Source organism: Onychostoma macrolepis, chromosome 12 (assembly GCF_012432095.1).
Source record: "Onychostoma macrolepis isolate SWU-2019 chromosome 12, ASM1243209v1, whole genome shotgun sequence".
Taxonomy (NCBI): Eukaryota; Metazoa; Chordata; class Actinopteri; order Cypriniformes; family Cyprinidae; genus Onychostoma; species Onychostoma macrolepis.
The window spans coordinates 7,374,563-7,396,565 of NC_081166.1; the positions used below are offsets into that span (position 1 = coordinate 7,374,563).

The 22,003-nt window shown below is 37.0% G+C and overlaps 1 protein-coding gene across 1 annotated transcript in view; it reads right to left on the minus strand.

Annotated features, from left to right (window-relative positions):
* Nucleotides 1–1,091: 1,091 nt before the first annotated feature.
* Nucleotides 1,092–22,003, minus strand: part of LOC131551409 (protoheme IX farnesyltransferase, mitochondrial) — a 38,522-nt gene continuing 17,610 nt past the window's right edge. Inside the window, exons 5-7 of the mRNA XM_058794354.1 lie at nt 11,854–11,924; nt 5,776–6,008; nt 1,092–2,425 (exon numbers count right to left, since the gene is read on the minus strand). Coding sequence (XP_058650337.1) covers nt 2,001–2,425; nt 5,776–6,008; nt 11,854–11,924 — 729 coding nt within the window. The 3' untranslated portion in view covers nt 1,092–2,000. The remainder of the gene's footprint in view (nt 2,426–5,775; nt 6,009–11,853; nt 11,925–22,003) is intronic.

A 22,003-nucleotide genomic window follows, 5' to 3' on the forward strand; every position in this document is an offset into this window, starting at 1 on the left:
GATGCAACTCAAACACTGCTCGGTAAACTACCACAAATATTATTGATATGGAAAATATTATACACATACAAACATACTTTATGCAATAAATAACATTTTGTATTACATGTAAGCTGGGTTATATAATCAAATTCCAAAAGTAAAGCACTTGTAATTGGAGAATATTACATTTTCAAAGGCTGATAATCAGATTATATTACTTTTTATGGACTACATGATTACACATTATTCACAATGGCAGTAAATTATTCATAATTTTATTTATTTATTTTTTATTTTTTCATTTCTAAATAAACCTAGCACTTATATACAGTTTTGGAAAGCCTGCTGTAATGTAACATTTAATGCATTTAATAATGTTAGTACAGAATGTATTGTTTTTTTGTTGTTGTTGTTTTTTTTTAATACTCCTATTGAGGTCTATGTGATAAAAGAGCTCAAAAGTAATCTAAAAGTATTAAAAAGTGGTCAGACATGACATTATCTGAGAGAGATGGATCTATGTCGATTATACATTTTTTAATTCAAGTAAATGCTGTTATTTTAAACTTTCTATTCATTAAAAAAATAATAATTTACATAAATATATACATAGCAGTTGAAGTTATCAACTTTAACATTGATAATAATGAATGTTTCATGAGCACCAAATTATCCATATCAGAATTTATGAAGGATCAGAATTTAGGACATTAAAGACTCAGAAAATGACATCACAAGAATAAATGATATTTTTAAATAAATTAAAATAGAAAAGTTACTTTAAATTGTAATATTTTTTACAGTATTTTTAAACAAATAATAAAGCATAATACCTTCAAAATTTATATATATACACACGTATGTATGCATATATATATATATATATATATATATACATACATATATATACACACATATACATATATACACACACACACAAATATATAATTAATTATTGGCATAGCAGCTTTCCCATAAATTAAAAATCATCATAGTTAAATAATGAAATGAAGAAAATTAAAGCAAATGCGTTTCTACTGGCAGCATACAAGTACATTGTGATATTCTATTGCATTTCCAAGATTTCAAATCAAAACTCAAACACAAGCTTGATCACAACTTATTTTAATAAGAACTTTCATTGTTTTTGCGTCTTGCACAAATCATTGGTACAGTGAGGCTAGATGTGGGTAAACCGTGAAGGTGCTGAATGTAGCTGTTTGGAGAGAGCAAACAGTAACGAACAAAGCATGGCTGCAGTCAGTGATATTTAGCACTGTTACATTCAATGAATCAACAGTCATTCAGTTCTGGGGAGTTCAAATGAGTTGACTGAGTTTATTTGACTAGTAAGGATCTTTGATGGAGCTAATACCCGAGGGCTCTCTAAAACGATCATCCTTTCAACATCTCAACTCAGACTCAGAGGGACGGAGTTTCAAGCAGAATAAAGACTTCTGGGCCTGCAGTGAGACTCAGCGGTTTCTTTACTAAATCATTTATAGCCGAAATGAAATATTAACAGACTCAGAAAGTGAAAACTTGGAAAATGTCAATTAGCAAGTAATTAGATGAGAACAAACTTGGAAATTACTTGATAGGTGCATTAAAACAAACTGTTCTCCATTATCGGGCCTATATCGCATCCAACCAAAATATCCACAGTAATGGCATATGGTTTAATTCTAGGCAAAACGTTTTCTTGTCTTAATTTCAATGATCCACATAGACACAAATCAGTCTATGAGTTTACAGACAACAGGGGGCTGCGTCAAATAAATATTTAATCTATTTACACACACAGAGCATTGATTTGTGTACAAGTTACCTGAGTGAATTCAGGGATTTTTATATAGTTATTTTTCCCTGAGGGAAACTTTTACAACAATGGAAAGAGGTTATGACTTCCCTCTCCAAGGTACACAACTTTTGGTGTCTTTTTAGCTCCAAGATGATTCATTTTAGGGCTGATCGCAGTTATGTAGCCAGTATGAATATGGCAGGGGATTGAGTTTGCTCTACAGAGCCAGAGACGGCATGCTGGGAGACACAGCTGCCTCGTCCTGCGGCACGCGGTTCTTCTTGCAGGTGAGGGCCAGCAGCAGCAGCATGGGCAGGTGCCAAAGACTACAGAAAAACAGCTTCCGGGCGTTCTGCCTGTCGCCATAGCGATAGAACCTGAAAGCCAGGTAGCTGATGTAAAGGTTAATGGGCAGAGAGACTAAGGGGAACGTCCAGGTGGTGACGTCCAGCACGGGGCCCAAGGCTGATAGGCCAATCAGGCCTACGCTGTGGCGGAGGGCCACACGTTTACAAAGGCCGGGATGGGTGACGGACATCATTCGGTACCCGCCGCGCGAGTAGTCCTCTCTTAGATTCCAGCTTAGTGCATTAAAGTGAGGAAACTGCCAGGAGAACAGGAAACCTCCCAGTAAGAGCGCTCCTGGAGAGACAGAGAGAGGAAGAGAAGAAGTGAATAAACAAACAAGATCGCCCAGATCATTTAAACACCATCGGAAGTACATGTGTGCAAGCAGGAAATGAGAGTGTGCAGAGTAACTACGATAGAACACTTGAAACACTCTGTTCAATCACTGAAAAGACGTCCGAGTTTCTTCACATCCTGCTGTGGAGGAAACAAACACTATTCTCCTGCATTCAGAAGCTGGAAAAGTGGAAAGGTGACACCGCACAAACAGCGGCCCGTGCAGGGGTAGCGGAGCATGACGCAGCGCTGCCTTTGTGTATGTGATCTTAGAAAACACAAATCCTCTGGGAAACACCGCACAGGGTAACATGACAGAGACCTCAAACACTCGGGTCACCTTTTTATGCTTTGTGTGTTCTTGAATTTGCTTTGAGAAAACAGTCCAGTTGACACCAGGGTCTTCAAATATAAGATCAGTGGTAATATGTACTTAATGTGATTCTGTCAGAGTTAAAATACTTTTTATTCAGTTTGGTGTCACTATGTAAAGTAATTACAATAAATAAGCATACAATTTTATGAATTAATTGGAAAAAACCATATGAAAAATCATGCTATTCAGGCTACGACTTTGAGTTTAAAAAAAGGAAATGATTAACGTACTATATATGGTAGGGCCCTATGATTAACTCAATGCAGAAAAATTGTTAATACAAATTAAAAGGACTGTATAACACAGAATGTCAAGGAAAATTGGCAAATTTGGTTGAATAAATCAAATGTAGAGCTGTACAGATATACATTCATTCAAATTTGCTAAAACTAAGGTCAGATACACACAGAGTGTCAAAGGTCTTCACTACAACATGCCCAAATAAATGGTTGGTTGATTAAAAATATGCTTTTCACGTTATATAAAATATAAGTAATGTTTTATATGCTATTCAGAAGTAATATTAACAATAATAATCATAATAATACAGATAATGATCATTTATAAAGAAATATCACAAAGATTTAACTTTGTAAACTAATTGTAAACTGTTATACAGCACTTTGTTTGCCCAGAAATTAAAGGAATTTGATCACATTAAAAAAAAAAAGTTATATGCATTCATTTGATTACCACCACTGAATACTGTATCACAAAACAGAATTCAGAAAAATTTAATCTGACAATTAAAAAAAAATTTTTTTTAATAAAATTAAACTAAAAATGAAAGTATCATAAATTATAGAATTGTTTGAATTGTATGAATTCAATTTGTTCGACATCCTTTTCGATTATTACAATTTAAGGAAAGTATTAAAACAGAATCCAGAAAAACTAAGGGGAAAAAAAACTGAAGTGAATTTGGCAATAATAAAACTGATTTCATAGGGTCCTAATACAATGAGGATTGTTGGCAAGTTCTCCAGTTGATGCGTCAATATTTTTCTTAACTTTATTAGCTTTAAATTCATCCCTCTTTAGCACTTCCACAAAATATATTAAAGATGCAGTTTCTCAAATAGATAGTTCTACTAAATAAACTGCAATATAAAATAAATAAAATATTGAATGAAGTCCTAGTTGTTTTGATCCACTTCATGTTGTGACCTCACTCTAGATGGGGTCGTAACAATATTTAGGTTTGCACATCCTAATAAACATATGCTAGGAAAGGGCACTGAAACGACTACTATAAAACACAGATGGAAGCTCTGGGGAAAAACATGTAAATATGCACAACAAACACTTCAGTCTTTCGCTCCTGTGAAAACAGATCTCATGGTTGCCACAACAGCGCACTTTTAATAGTTTGAAAACAGGCCAAAGACCCCCTGCTGTCTTCCACAAACACTTGATCTTAGACGAGAGACGTCCTCGGAAAAAACACAGGATGCTGGGTGTATATGTAACTACAACACTCATAAATGGACAGGGACCTCGGGTCTGGGAGAAGAGTCTGTGCCATATGGAACATGCACATCAAGTTTGACTTCTCTGGAACGGCTCACAACCCTGAACTGTGGGATAAACCGTGATAGCACTGGAACAATCACAAAGAGGGCTTTTAAGACTAAGGACACATATCAGTGTGAGCCTGATAGGAAATTCCTGTTTGAAACACGAACACTCTTTGGCAACAGAAAAGATATCACATGATAAAGTATATAATAACACTGGTAATATCATCCATGCCCACAGTGCCATATATGGTGCTATGAGAAGAGCTTTACAACTCTAGAGGTCAAAAAATGTCTGATGAATCTTTTAATATCGGTCATCTTTTAATATCTTTCCAAATGTTTATGAGTCGTTCTTATGAGGAAAGTTAATGCTATTCTTCTCCTTATAGTAAAAATCAAAGGATGGACAAAAATGCAGCTCCAAATTTTTTACATTTACATTAAGTCATTTAGAAATGAGGAAAATAGAAACAATCAAAACCAACAAAAGAGCAATAAAATGCAAGTGTTATGATTTACATTTAACATTTTTATCTGTTACAAAACAGGCAAGAAGCATATTTTAATATATGAAAACATATCCTGCTGTTCAAATGTTTGGGGTCATTATCACTTTTGTTTTGGAAAATAAAATCGTAATACTTTCATTCAACAAGGACATATTCAATTGATTGAAAGTGACAGTAAAGACATTTATGTCACAAACGATTTCTATTTCAAATAAATGCTGTTCTTTTGCACTTTCTATTCATCAAAAAATACTGAAAAAATTGTATCGCAGTTTCATCAAAAATATTAAGCAGCACAACTAAGAAATTCTTCTTGTGCACCAAATCAGCATATTACAATGATTTCTAAAGGATCATGTGACACTGAAGACTGGAGTAATGATGCGGAAAATTCAGCTTTACCGTCACAGAAATAAAATTACATTTTTAAATATATTCAAATGAAAAATGGTTATTTTAAATTGTAAAAATATTTCACAATATTACTGTTTTTACTGAATTGTTGATCAAATAAATGCAGACTTGGTGAGCATAAGTGACTTGTTTCAGAAACAAAAAATCTTATAGACTCCAAACTTTTGAAATGGCTTCAAAAGATCTGAAATATAGCACAAAGTCATACGGACCAGTTTTTGTTTTTTTTTGTTTTGTTTTTATCCTTTTAGCTGGTTACTGTATACAGTATAAATGTATGGAAAAAGAGCAACATGAACGTTCTTAAAAACGTCTCATTTTGTGTTACACAGGAGAAAAACAAAAACTATATAGGTTTAGAACAACATGAGGGTGGGCAAATACTTTCATTTTTAGGTGAATTATTTGAACAGGAGTAAATAAGTTTAATCAAAGTCATTCCAGCAGGAACTATAATCACTAGTGTGTGCTTGTAAGAGGAGTTCGTACCTGGATCGAGAGCGCCGGTGGCTGCTGTCCAGCCCATTACAGGTGGGATGGCGCCCACCACGGCACCCGCCCAGGTGTTGGTGATGCTCAGGCGTTTCAGGGGAGTATAGCAGCACGTGTACAGGAAGATGTTCAGGGCGCCCAGGAAGCCAGTCAGGGGATTTACACCCAGGGTCAACAGGGTCACACCTGGGATCCCACACGCCAGGGCGAATGACACGGCATGCAGAGGACTGAGAGAAACACAGAGATGGACAATTCAGAACAACAAAAACATTTCCTATGTGCAGTTTAAAGGGATCATACTTATACTGTTACTGAAGCCATTGTGTCAAATACAGTCAATTTATTTTTCAGGAACAAATAGACATTTAGGCATTGTTTTAGCAAAACAGAATTTGATCTGGTTTAAATTATGCCTCGGTTTTGTTGAATATCTTGCTTCACTTAGAAATACGGCAGATTACAAAGTAAAATGGCTTTTGGACAGCAAATCTAGTTGATTGTAAATGTTGATGTCAGTAAGTTTCAGTATAATTTTTGTTTCCAGAGTACACTGAACTCTTATTTCAAAAGACAAAGAAATGGTTTTATTCATAATTCTTTAAAACAAACCAGTATGTACTGGCCCAGAACACATACATAACGCTGCTTTACAAATCTGAAACCACCACCAAATGCGACAAACTTGTAAATCAAACCAAGAAATTCTGTGCAACACATTGTGATGCATAAAAACACAAGAGTGGTCCAAAAGAGAAGCAGGAATAAAGCGCATACATAACATCAGTTTCTGAGATAAGCTTTAGTGTGGTTCTTTGAGTCACATCAAAACAAAGACTTGTGGGTCTCTGCTATAGATTAAATCTCTCCTGGCCACAGACGCTATTCTCTGTGCTCCATTGGACAACCACTTCCTCTAAGGTTTATTAAAAGCAGTCAGTTGCAATCCTGCAGAGGCGTCTGGTTCAAATTCACAGCTAACTGCTCCATAAATTAGAGGAGTATTGAGACAGAGACCAAAGCGGAGAGGAAAGGAGGGCAAATTTTCCGCCCAACAGCAGGAGATTCCATTTTAATGTTATTATCATTGTTATGGCTGTTTTATGTGGTGGAGGGGTTTAGAGTCTATATGAGTCCCATAAGTTAACGGGTGAGTTGTTTGAGGGATAAGGCTGACTAACTTCAGGAGCAAAGCCACTGGCATTTCCTACACTACATGAATAAATGAGTTATTCTAATGCACCACCAAAAAAAAAAAAAAGATATTTCAATTGTATTCATTATAGAATTTATCTAGGGTTACAAAGGTTTTGTTCATCTGATGGGCCATATAAAACAAGCACTCTAAGCTGATCATTCAGATCTATCTGACGTCATGGTCTCATGTGGCGGATTTTCCCAGGAATCCAAAAAGAATCCCAAATGAAGCCAAAATCATGAGGTCAACGATGACTCTCAGTGGGAAATAAATCAGTTACATAGAATAGTTTACTTAGACTGTCATTATCAAGAGATTCCCATATATGTCTTAATGTAAAAATAGTACTACTACTATAAATAATAACTTTTATTTAAAAAAAACATTTTTAAAGCAATAACAACAATTTTTCTTCCATGTTTTAATTTGAAACATAAACCTCTGTTGTGCATCACATTGTTTGCCAAAAATATAAATAAATAAAATTATTTTATTTTCATTAGATTCCTTTTTTTACAAGAAAAAATTAAATGCCCAACACAGCATTTCTGGAAAAAAAAAAGCAAGCATTTTTTTTTTTTTTTTTAATAAAATCAATTAATTAGAGATGCTTTTTATTATTACATTTAATTGAACTATTAAAATGGAATCCAGAAAGTTAAAAAAAGGAAAACATAGAATTTGGTAAAATAAATAAATAAATAATAATAATAACCTGAATGTGAGAAAATAAAATAATACATTCTTAATAGGGCCCTAAAATTTTCTCTTTTTTTTTTTTTCCAACTTTTAATAAATTGCAGTTAAATTGTGTAAGTTTCATGATTTCAATTAACAACACCTGCCTTTTGATTAATAAAACGTAATCATTAATAATTTAATCATTAAAATAGAGTTAAGGGGGGGTGGGGGGGTTATCCAGAAAAATTAAAATGGAAATAAAAAACTGAATTTGGAAAAAAATAAAATGGAATTTGGGAAAAAAATAAATGGATTTCATAGGGCCCTACCTGTGTCTGTGTCTTTATTTCAAATAATATATTTATATCAAATAATCCTGATAATAATCCCCAAAAAAATGTCATAGTTTCCACAAAATATTTTAAAATATACAGCAGCAATATATAAAAATTTGAAAAAAAAAAATATTTTAAAAGATAAAAATAGATTTTAAATTGTAATATTTCACAATATTACCGTTTTACAGTAATTTTGTAATTTCACAATATTATTGTTTTTATAGTAATTTTTACAGAAAGATTTCTTCTCACAAGATCTCACAAACCCCAAACTACATACACAAAAATTACAAACGAAGAAGCCATTGGATTAATAAGCATGAAAAAAAAAGTACAAAAACTCCACAGGGCGATCTTGAGAATGAAAGGTTTCACAGCTCATCTCTGCCTTCAGGCTTACATCAGAAGAATGTGACAGTCACACGCACACAAACATCAAAGAGGACCGTGTCATCTCAAGTCTGCATAATAACATACTGACAGACGCACGAGTGCATGTTCAGGCGTAAACAGGTTGCGTTAGGACACATCTAATGTGTGTAATGACACGTTTTGGTAGGTGACTCTACTGTTAGCATGCTGTGCATTTGTGTACAGGTCTAGAGTGTCTGCGATGGTGTCAGGTGAAGATTTGTAGTTACGACGCTGATGAATTCCTCCTGTCATTGACAGTCTGGATCGGTGACGTATCGTAAACATTCAGGAAAGCAATTTAGCTGTTGGAGTGACAGAAATGGAGTGCATATGATGGCTGCCAAATCACATTCGTCTGCTTTCATATAAACGCTGCTCTTTAATCCACCTGCACAGACCTCCTACAGCGCGGCTGAATTAGTGCCGTGCTACTGCAAGCTTAAATCGCACAGTAATTAAGCAGCTCTGGGGGATGTTTCCAGAAGTTTGAAATAGAGCACCATTTATCTGCTCACCTCTTTATCTTCTGCTCCAAAACGGTTTTAGAAAACGAGACGGGATTTAGGCTGTGAGGAATGTTGTGTGTTTGAAAGGGAGTTAATTGCACAGCCATACGTTTTCCCAACGAAGATAACGTGTGACATGACAATGGCCAGCAAACATAGATCACACAAGAACTAGCTTTAAAAAAAAAAAAAAAAAAGTTCATGCATTTCCACTCGACTTCCTATCTTTCCTTTCACCACTCAAGACTGTCACTATCATAAATAATTGCATGTGGAAAAAAAAATATATATATTTTAAATAAACATTAAAAAGATTTTTGAATAGAATTTTTAATCATTTCTGATCTTTTTGCACTCACTGTAGTTTATTGTTGCAGGTTAATTCATTTATTCAATATTTAAAAAGTCTAAAATATCTAAAAATACTAAGCAATTTATTATTTACTATGATAAATAAATGTATTAAATACATTTGCACAAATATATTTTATTACTTAGCACAAACAATCTAATCTGCCTCAGAAACAAGGCGGCTTATGATCCAATCAAATCTTGATCAACAAGTCCAATTCTACATTTTTTTTTTTAAATTGCACATCCTACTATATATATAACATATTATATATACTTTAAACTATACAGTGCATATACAAGTTTGAAATTGAACTGCTGGCCTTAACAGGTACCATAATATTACTTTTTGTAAAGTAAAATAAAAGGACACAAGGGTGTAGAATGAGCAGGAATGGGTTGAGATAGCTGACAGCGACATTACGAAACGTACACTCTTATGTTATCATCGTCGCTCATGATGTCTTCATTTGTGAGTGTGTGTTTAATACACACACACAACAGCAGGACAAGCCCAGATGTTTGGTTTGGGCTGTTTGGATTAATGTGACTGCTTGAGTCATTTCTTAAACCCTCACGTCAACAGATCTGCCCCTTTTGTTTTTGGAAAGTGACCCTCTAGGGAGTGAGAGAGGGCAGGGGTCCCATTCAGTTAAATTCCACTAACACACCCAATTAGCAAAAAGTAATGGCTGTCAAATGTGTGGTGGTGTTAGGTATGGTATTGCACTCAGAAACCTATGTAAAGACGCCAGAGATGGATACAGAATGCTTCTTGAACGCTTAAATCAACTATTTTAGACCGAGCTATAGTGTAGGTGTTCCAGATTTTGCACTATGGTGCTTAAGTGGGCAATGGGCAGGATTGAGCCCAGTCTGCAACATTCTTCAGAGTGCTGATTATGCATTTTTGTGCTTAAAGGAGTAGTTCACTTCCAGAATGAAAATTTCCAGATAATTTACTCACCCCCATGTCATCCAAGATGTTAATGTCTCTCTTTCTTCAGTCGTAAAAGACATTAAGTTTGAGGAAAACATTTCAGGAATTTTCTCCATATAATGGACTTCTGTGGTGTCCAACAGGTTGAAGGTCCAAATTGCAGTTTCAATGCTGCTTCGAATGGCACTACACGATCCCAGCGGAGGAATAAGGGTCTTATATAGTTAAAAGATCGGTCATTTTGTAAAAATATTTTTAATAAATATTTCTATATTTTTAACCACAAAGCTTTCCTTGCACTAGCTCCGAGATGCGCATGCACGTCTTCACGCATTGCGTAATCACGCCGGAAAAAGTCACACATGGTTAGTTCTGGTTCAAAATGTAGAGTGAAAAACTCCATCTCATTTTCTCCTCCAACTTCAAAGTCCTCCAAAATCATTGTTTTACCTATTTTGTGAAGGGCGTTTGACTTTTTTGCACATTCGCTTTGTAAACATCACACGTGCGGGATTATGTAATGTATGAGGTTGAGCTGGTGCAAGACGAGCATTTGTGGTTAAAAAGTATATAATTTTATTATTTTTCTTAGAAAATGAACAATTGTTTTGATAGATAAGACCCTTATTCCTCGGCTGGACCCTTTGAAGCCGCACTTTGAAGTCCACTATATGGAATGGAATCCTGGAATGTTTTCCTCAAAAACCTCAATTTGATTTCGACTGAAGAAAGAAAGACATGAAGATCTTGGATGACACGGGGGTGAGTAAATGATCAGGAGATTTTCATTCTGGAAGTGAACTACTCCTTTAATCTAGGTTATGTGACTCTGGTGTAGTTTGTTTATAGCCTACGTTTTGCTCGTTACTTCTGACAATTGTATTCAGGCTTCAAAACTGATTAATGCTGCGCTCAGTTGTGTAAATTATCAATATGATAGACAAAACGCAAGAATCTAACCTTTGTTGGTCACAGAGTTTACGGGCTGCAATAATCCAAAAGCTGGTGGAAAAATCCTTTTGGATTTTGTCATGGAATTAAGGCGATGCTAACTTCCTAGAAAGTCATATATGAAAGAATATAGCATGCTAGTCTAACAGCACTGAATGCTAACACGCTTTCTTATAAGTTACAACTGTAAATGCCTTCACTTTAAAGCTCCCAAAGCTAAAACACAAATTACTCAACTTCACTAATCAACTGCTGGTGGATGACCATCCTGACCCATCCTTTGTCAGCAGTGGAGTGAGACGGGAAGAGTAGAGGAGAGGCACACCTACACACACCTGGATCAGGTTACGCAGGACAGGTGCGCGAGCGGCTGGCCAGCGCTACAGATATTAGACAATGGCATATAGTTTCTGATACCGGCAGGCTCAGCTATTCACAAACACCGGGCTACTTGAGAACAATGTAGAGAGTAAACGATGTACACAATGAGGCTAAGGAAACCATTTTATTCTGCAATGGCTCTTTACACAGATCTAGGATGCGTTTCAAAACCAAGTGAGCTGCCTACTTGGACAACATTTTTGGACAAGTATACAATATATACAAGCATGTGTGAATCTACATACGGTGCCCAAAAATGCAGTCTAGGTTTTAAAACAGAGCCCAAGAGAGAATACAGGTTTTCAAGGCTCTTACCTGATTTGTCCTCGAACCAGAGGTCTGTTTTTGGTACGATTCATATTTGAGTCAAAGGGCACCTCAAAGTACTGCAGGAAGAAAGAATGATGGAAATTAATACACAAGGTACATTAACAGCAAAAAAAAAAAAAAAAGTCACACAATGATAAATATCCCAGCATATCCCACTCTTTTCCATTCCAGAACCTTTCCAGTCTGAAATCAAACATTCTTTCATTCTAACAGACAGAACCAATATTTGTAAGTCATATTTTTCACAGAAATATTTTTGTGATATGGTGAAAGGTACTGTAGCATTACGACAGCACACACTTGATTATTTCTATTTGAAAACAATCCAAACTCAGAATGACCTCAAAATATAAATTATGCAACACATCAGTCCAATACAGAAGGCAAAAAGAAATAAAGGTGAGTAAAATATCAATCTCACAGTTTTGAATCATAATACACTAAAGAATGGATCACAATATTGCATTTTGACTCAAATATACATCATATTCTCTGATTAATAGAAAGTTAAAAAGAGCATTTAATTGAAATAGAAATCTCTTGACAAAACGTCTTTACTGATCAAATGAATGCATCCTTGCTGAATAAAAGTAATTTAATTTTTTTAAATACTGCCCCAAGCTTTTGATATGGAATGGGTTAAATTAACTCAGTTATTGAATTATTTCAAAAATAGCAATTATACTATAAGTATCAGCACAGCTAATGATTGTTCATTGCATACAAAAAACATCAAAGATAGACTCAGTTTCTCAGCGATTTGCTCTGAAACATCTGCTGAAGATATCCAACAAATGCATGAAATTCAAACCCTTAAATGGATCGATATGAATGCATGTGTTAGAGACAGAATGACAGAGGTTGCTTAGGTGCAACGGGGACGATTAAGGTATAAAAAAAAAAAGGTTTTTGTGTTTTATGGCCTTCTGCTGGGGAGTCTGCACAAAACTCACCTCGGGGAATCTACAATGTGAGACTAAAACACAAACACATGGGGCATTTAAAGCCAGGAACCGGTTATTCAAGTCTGTGAGAGACAGCACATGCACCTAATGAAGAAAACAGATAGCTCACTTTTCAGCTGAAGAATTTCAGGATCCATTTCTCCTAAAATATGACCTCCATAAAATAACTAATAAACAGATAATCCATTTCTCTTTTCCTCTCTTAATTTACTGTCCGTTTGACATCGGAAAAGAGTCCACGCTTAAAAATGCTCGTGGTAATACATTTCACACAGACTACATTTATATTTTGCTAGATACCTCGGAGAACGGGACCGTACCACTGTGAAGGGGAACGGGGGGAATTACATATTATCTGTGACGGTGCGTGTCTGTTTGGCATTTCTAAGAGTCCCCTCGAGTTTAAAGAAGAACCCTGCTAGTACTGTTTGCTAACAAATGATAACATCCATCAATTACATGATCCTTCCCTGCATGCACTTTTACATAAGGGTAAGGACAAAAACAAAAGAACCTCATATTTAGACTAATGTACAACAAACGGACAGGACAATAAAACATCTCAAGGAGGTAAAAAACAAGCTCTGTGACAAACGTGTCTAAAAGCTGTCAAGGGAGATTGATGCTTTTTCATTTTGTTTCAGCTATTTTTGGCAGCGTTTTCAAACTCGGACCAATGTCATCCAAAGTGATAAAGTAGCCTGATACAGTGCAGAGGAAGTTGAAGCCCAAAGTGTGTTATATAAAGTTGAGTGGAGGGTCTGCTGAGTCTCAAATTTATTCTCTGGGCCGGCAGTGTTATTGCACTCGAGATGCTGGACGGGGCAGGGCACAGATGTGGCCGTAGCTGAGGCCCCTGCAGTTTTAGGGCCGAGGTGTTAATTCTATTTCCTGGGTCAGGAAGCACGTCAGAGGGTCGCCGCAGAGAGAGAACCGGAGCGAATTTCTGCTGCTTGAATAGTCTCTGAAGTATCAGCCGGATGCTAACATGACCATTCCAGAGTGTATCTTGGCTATAACTGCACATTTTAGGCCTGTGAGATTTCAAAAGCCTTGTTAACCTGCAAAAGGACAAAGTTTACATTAAAAGACCCCCAATAGTAAATATATGGTCTTGGGCTGAAAACCAGATTTGGAGCGAGAATATGAATATGTAGACTGACAAATCTGTATTCTGCGCCACACTAAGAAAGTAACTGGGGTTTTGAGTGTTCTCAAGATGTTTTTGGTGCCTGTCAGAACCAGTTAGTTCTTGGGCATTGTCTTATTTCACAGTCTATCTTTATACACTTTTTTTTCTCTGGTATATCATCTGGTTCATATCAACACCCCGAGACCCCTGCCACTTCTTCCTCTGCGTTTACTGCTGGTGAAGATCATGCTTTGAAAAAAGGAAAGAATGTGAAAGTGTAAATGAACAAGAAGTGGGTGCATGAAATTACAGGCTGTCAAATCTCCATATCTAAGGTCCTGTACAATCAGATTCTTTGTTTCTTCTGAGAATCTGTGCTTATCAGAATGTGTTAACAATTCAACAATGAAAAGGCTCCATATTGTTATCATATAGAAGAGGGGGAAAAAGACAGCATGACTAGATCTTCAGAAGCACACGCACAGTATATGCAACATGCACAAAAAAAAAAAACCTTCAAACGTTTGGGGTTGGTAAGAATTTGCGATGCCTTTAAAAGAAGTCTCAAGGCTGCACTTGCATGTTCAAAAATATAGTAAAAACAGTAATATTGTGAAATATTATTACAATAAATATTGTTCAAAAAATAAAACCCTACTGAACAGTAATATAGATTTGAACAATACATAAAAAATAAAATAAATGCAAATTAAAATTTTTAAAAAAAAACTACGCAAAAAGTTAAATAAATAAATAAAAGTGTGTGAGTGAGTATTTGCAGTGTCAGCATAGAGCAACCAATCAATGAGGTCAAAGAAGTGGGAATCAGAGGGGAAAAGGCAGAGGGTGGTGAACTAATGTCAAATGAATGAAGTCTGAACCATAATTTCTGACTATGTGATCAGAGGCCTGCCAAATTCTGCTGCTCGAATCTGAAAATGTCAAACCAGCCTTCGAGCAACAGGACAATTACAGCGTCATCTACAATATAGACAGTATCATAGAAACCCTTTTAGTGTTTTCATATCTTGCACCGATTCATAAGAGTTTTTGCTGTCTACATAAAGGTATGTCCAAACTATTCACTAGGGATATATAGTCAAAATATTGAGTCTTTGCTGCCAAGTAAAGTGATACAGCAAAGTTCCACTACATTTTGTGAGTGTATCAAGAAACCTCTAACTTTAAACCTCATTCCGTTCTTATCGACACCGCAGAGTCTCAGTATATTTATAAAATTGCTAGATCAGCACAAGAGTGATACTGCCGAGTTCACTGTACTTGCAGTGACAGGGCTCTGGGTTCACTCACAGGGAAAAGCGCTGTGACTGCAGCAGCGTGACGGGACAAAGTGACAGGCACAGCAAACAAACACTGCCTGGACTATGAGACCATACTAACTAACGCTGATGAGAAACTTACTATAACATTGACAGTGTTTACTGAAGAGAAGTGCATCCGAGGGCAAACGCACTTACATAAACACGCAAACAAACACACAAAATTCAGGCTAAATATTCTCACGGAGAGAAACGCACATGCATGGAGTCTGTGTAAATAGACATTTACAACACAGCTGCTGTATCTGAGAAAGACATCGGCGTTGATCAGTAGAAATGGGTGAAAGCAAACACCACCTGCTCAAACACCTACTCAGCAACTTTTTTCTTCCACCTCTGCAAACAAAAAGCACAATCCAAATTCTCAATCAGCGCTGCGCACATTGTAAGTACATACATTCAGCGATAATTCCTCATGCTGTCAAAGACCAGGTGCAGAGCCAGAGTTCAGGAGTTGAAGAGGTAATACTCCATCGATTTAACAAAATTACCTAGCAAATTTCTAAAGAACAGCAGCAGAAACCATCAGCTGCGAATCATCTCAAGCACTTATGAAAGAGAAATTCCTCTTTAGTGACAGCGGCCGCTGAATCACTGCGGTTCAAGTTCAACCTGAGCTACGTGAGTTTTGCTGGGACCCTGCGCTGTAGACCTGCAGAAACGGTTTGCCAGACTGCTATGCTCACCATGTAGCAATTATATGAAAAACCTGCACTTCGGTTATGCTTTAAAAGTGCACGACTGGATCACGCTCCACTGAATTATAATTATGAATGTATATATGAATGTGATGAAATATGACTGTATATACGAACATGTATTTCCCCATTTTGTGAAAATCAGTGAAGGAGAAAAAAAAAAGTCGGTGGGCAAATAAACAATCTCCAGAAGAAAGAATTATTTTGCACTTATGATTACAATTATTTGACAAGTCAGCTGCACATACTTCGCTGCATCTTACCTTCCTGACACATCTGAAGAAACATTATAAACTAATGAAACCTGCAGACAGGCATGTACATGATGCTTTGGTGTCCTAGAAATCACAGCAGTACAGACTTTGGCATCAACTCAATGTTTTTAATCGTCAAGTAGCTATTTGGTAAATTTTTGCAATTTATCTGAAGCAAGGAGAACAATGCCTTCACTACTAAACTCTCAACAATGGCTTCAGTACACAACTTGAGTACACGAGACATCACAGAATTATAATTTAAGGACAGATTTTCAGTTTGAGATCTTAGTCTGAGTTATTCAATTATTAGTGTTATTAACGAGTGCTAGAAAGGTTATATAAATTTAGAAGTAGGGGAAAAAAGCATGTAAATTCAATTTCCAAAACAGACTCTTTTGAGTCTAACATTGCCAGATATGGTGTTGATATATTGTGCATCCCCCTTTTTTGAATAGTGTGCACAGAATAAATCACCAGAATAAAACAAGAAACATTTATTAATAAAGTAAGTGACGACACATTTTAATTTAAAAATGACTTCAAATTTAGGATTGAACCAAAAAGTTGCTGGATGCACGCATCCTGATTAAATGGAGTTCCATTTAGATTCAGATACTTCAGAGTCCATTTAGTCTAGGTTCATTCTGAGCACTATTTAATATCCCTACTCCCTGCTATCTCCATACAAAGCCATGATGCAGGTCCTTCTATCCCAGCCTGGTATCCGAGCGGTGATCATTTGGCCTCTCCAGCTTGGAGCAATGCAAGGATCCTGGCAGTAAGTCAGCTGGCACAGCGACAGGCTTGATTAATGGCCCGTGCAAAGCAGAGTTGAGTGCTAAACCGTCCACATGCTAATCAGCCAATTACGAATGTTCTGCTCTACACTAACGCTGCTGCCTCAGTGCAAATCAATGTATTTAGTTATTTTGCCAGCGGGCACCAGAGAAGATAGGAAGGCTGGGAATGCTTAGGGATGCTGTCCTGAAGTAGTAAGGATAAAATAGCATACGGAAATCTGTGCATCATCAGTTTAACCGAACTATAAAGACTTGCGTTTTGGTCTTGTTAGCCACACACACACCCAGGAAAAGACAAAGGCGCCATGATCTCCCTTCTTTTTCCAAGGCATCTTGGTTTGGTTCCAGCACTACCATTAGCAGATGTTTTTGCAACGTTCGTTCCAGTTATTACGACAACATTAAAAGGTATTTCATGGCGATGACATAAGATGGATGAGCGCTGTCTAGGTCGGTTGGGAGTTGGAGATGGAGGCTAAGCCGGTGGTTCGAGAAGCCGAGAACCTCCTGTGGGAAAGACGAGCTAGTTCATTATCTTTGGCCTGATGTCAGTTCACATAACCTAGATCATCACTAAGGTGAGCCTGTAGATTGCCGTCGTGATCCCACACCACAGCGCCTCCTGTGCTTCAAGTTACACAGAAAGAGTCCAAATGGCTGACAGTGCCGGTTGCGGCGAAGTAAAACAACTGTGATGGATTGAAAATTAAACAGTTTCATTATTGGTCATGTATTTTGTGTTACAACAAAAACAACAAGACCTCCCCGAAAAAAAATGAGGCAATTATAAGTTAATCAAGTCATTCACAAGCAAGCCAAAACAAACCTTTCTTCAAAAGATCCGGCACATATGGAACAATCAAAATAATAACCGGTCTAAAAATGTTTGTGATTTGGTGATTTGAGCAAGATTCGAGAGTTACACCATGTACTTCGTTCACAATGTTAAATGAAGAAACTTCTCTAAAGTAACAGACATGCGTAGGCATGTTTATGAAAAGAGCTTTCTACTAAGAACCCTCATTAATCATGACCCTGGTAATCAAAGCTCAGTTTAAGTCTCTGGCAAACGAAACAAAGACACATTTGTGTCACACAATTATTTTTGCCGAGGACGCAAACATACTCTATGTGCCAAAAGGCCTTCGCTTTGATAGGACGGGCCAGCCATACGTCTGCTTAACCTGTAATACATTGGCTAAGATTAAACGTTGACATTCCCAGATTACCATTAAGCCTATGAACTGTTTGTGCAACGGGGTCGTTTAATATCAGCATCTGCGAGGACGTCAAGTAAGCATGTGTTTATGCAAGAGCGCATGAGTGTGTGTTTAGATTATATCTGGTGCCTCCAGCTGTGTGTGACAGCACAAGCCTCATGAGAAAAGCAGTCTTGTGCAAATGCACAACCCTAAAATGCTCACATACAAAGTGTTTACACACAGACCTACAGTTTATATCTTCACTGAGGTTGAACTCCATTCCCTACCACCCCAATTCCATTGTGTTGAATTTGTCGCCATCAACATCTTGTGGCAAAAATGCACTTTTTCTCCAAACATTTCTGCCAACGGATGTCTAAGTTTACTTCCCGAGAGGCTCGCTCACTTCAGACGAACACGGTTTGCTTGAACTTTTAACATTCCACCTCAAAATAAGTGGACAAAGATGTGACATAAGGCAAAACATTCATCATTAAGCCACCTCACAAATGGACATCTTTAAGAAGTGGTTTTCTTATCAAGACGTTCATGTCAGTACCCTCTCCATCTACATGATCCATGAAGCAAGCATGTCAGATTTTGAGCAGAAGTGTTTTTTGTGTGAGACAAATATTCAGGCATATCATGCAAAGCTTACACACATTCCTAGTGCTATTTCACCTATAGAAACCCTTTTCAATGTCTAATCTGCCTGTTATTCTTTATCAGCCATTTGCGGTAAGCTCTTAGACATGTCTGGACACGGGTCAGAAGATCTGGGGGGTTTTTTTCCTACTGCAACTGCATCTATCTTTCTGTGAAACCACAGGTTGCAGTTAACACGGAGACCCCAAACGGTGTTTGCATTCCATAATTAGGACTCCTTTTCACATCCCTACACTGCCTGCAAGCCTTGGATAGGACACCAGGAAGGGTAGATGAAGGAATGAGTTGACAAGCAAGAACTTCTATTGATTAGAATTGAACTAGAGTTTTAAACTTCTAAAAGAATAAATATCAAAAGGTATCCGATGAGGATGGCCAGATATTAAAATTATGGTTAAAAAAACCAACAAATATCTGATATTAAAATTCTATCCTAATTAGTCTAAAATCCAACTAAAAGAACTAAAAACAAAGATTTCAAATGCTAAAAGTGGAGTAATGCTCATATGAACCTTCCAAGTTATAACAACTATCCAAGATACTCAGCACACTGAATTTACTGGTTACACTATAATTTGCAGGGATAGTTTGACAGCTGAGCCATTCCAATCTGATTTAATACATGTAGACATTGCAAGAAGACAAGAACACACTGATGACCAAATAATGAGAGAAGAACATATGTATTCTGTCAAAACTGGCCTGCACCAAGTAAATATCCAAGAAACTGGAGGTCTAGGCATGGAAGATTGTCTGAAGGGCTCTAGGTCAACATACTTGGATTTGATCACCATCCTCTCCAGCATTAAAGTTGGTAATTACAAAGCAGACACTAATTGTGGTTTTTCAAACCCATATGACAGGGTGCCGAGCACCAGCATCCATGGAAACCAACCCTGTAATTAGCCTGAAGGCTTCTGACAGATGGGGCATGGATTGAGTTAAAGATGCAAGTCTTGTTTTAATGGGGGCCTCAGATTAACCCCTGTATTAAAAAAAAAAAAAAAACTGAAAAGAAAAAAGGACCTCATCTCCTCTGACCAATTCTGAAACCATCAAGGAACCACTGGAGATGCGTTTGAATTATTCATGCCTGAAGAACAGTGCCATCCAAGCTAACAGATGGTTTTGAAGAGCTTGACTACGTGCAAAGAGTTTCTGTCAACCTCTGTCCGCTCTCGCTTCATGCCTTCGGCCCTCGAGACCCTTTCCGCTCTTCTTCTCGTACCTTAGTCAGGCTTGTCGAAAGCAATGTCAGGCTGTTAGCTCTGCTGTCAGGTCCTCTGAGTAAGTCGTCAACCATCTGTCGCCATTAAAAAAAGCAAAATGGTTCCTGTCAGAGTGAAAGCAGATTAGTGAGGACGGCAGAATGGCGCATCACTATGGAACGATGAAAGGAAACGATACCAGCTATAGGACAGTGCGAATAAAAAAAGCTAAGAAAAAATAGCAATGGTCAATTAGGTGTATGATAGAAAAACAGCTTCCAGATGCTGCGAGACATCATGTAGAGCAACAATGGATTCAAATCGGAAATGCTCAACTCTCCCACACGTTCTGAGGTTAGCCACCTTAGACGCATATTTTGGGACTCAATTAATAGGTCTAGTGGTTAAGGGACAGGAATTCATGCTCCATAAACCTCTAAAGCTCAACCACACACAGGATATGGCCAATCAGCAAATCATAAACAGAACAGGCATCATAATCTCACAGACTCAGGCCCCAAAAGAGACTTTTTCCGATGGTTAGCCAGTCGATGCACACTAGAAATCTGAACTTTGATTTCCGGTCTTGTAGCACCTTGCATTTCCTGTAATCTGATGTAATGATCTGATATTCATCAAACAGGCTTTTTTTTTTCTGAGTGCACCAGTGTCATGAAATCAATGAGGAACATGTTGAAGAAATGCCAGTGGGAAGGTTCAGGAGATGTGAAGAAAAGCACAGCACAGCCGATCCCCTAGATGGATGGAGAAACAGAAATCGCTTTCATCACCTGCCTGTAATGAGAGCAGTGTCCTGAAACTAACGACAGCTGGCTGTTTAGTGCTTTTGTGTTCCCTGGATTAAGCGAAACAACAGATAAAAGACAGAAAACCCTTCAAAATGAACAAATAAAAGAAATGGCTCGACACTCTAAAGCCTCTCGGCATTGGAAAGAAGAAAGCGGTGGAAGGATTTCAAAGAATTAAACTCAAAGAAACAGTTGCCAAATGAATTCTTAGATATAAAACATGAAAAATAAAAATATGGTAAAAAGACGTTAAGTGCCATCTGTGAATAAGCAGCAAAAAGATGATAAATACAAGAACACTGTTAACTTCAAATGAAAAACACAGGACACTGAAAATGCAACAGTCAATGTATCACACTAAAGAGGGCGAATACATCTGCATTTGACATGTAGCTGGAAAAAACTTCCACCAAACAGAGTAAGATGAAGTCGATCCTGCTCACTGTCATGCTTTAATCCTAAAGAAGCTTCGTGAAGTCACATATGCAAAGATCACAGGGAGGAATTAGCACATGCACAAGTTAGCTATACGAGCTGAAAAAAGAAAGCAGAAGATTAGAACATATTCTAGAGGGGATTTCCTTTCAAATTTCTAGATAAGAGAACAGTCAAGTTACATGCACAGCCCACAAAGAACCTGTCTGAATTTAATAATCATAAAGTTGAGAAAAAAACGTTTGCAAATGGGAAAACCTATTTTAAAGCTATAACAAAAGTTTGAAAAGGAGGAAGAGATGGAATAATTGCAAAAATATGGTGGCTGTAGGAACAACAACAAAAAAGTTATTTTTAGTTAAAATAGTTTTTTTGATAGCGACATCACACATAAAATAAAAACATTTGCTGAACCAGCCTGAAAAACATAATATTTATAACACGATTGACAATTTGACATTTTAAATGACATTTTCACATATTCAAGACTTCAGACTTTAAAACTCAGCAGTCTAATCATCTCTTTTATAACAATGCATATCTTTTAAGATGGTCAAGCTGAGTAGTAAATGCCTAGCTATCGGTGTGTACACTGAATGGGATATATTTTCTTCTATTAAAAA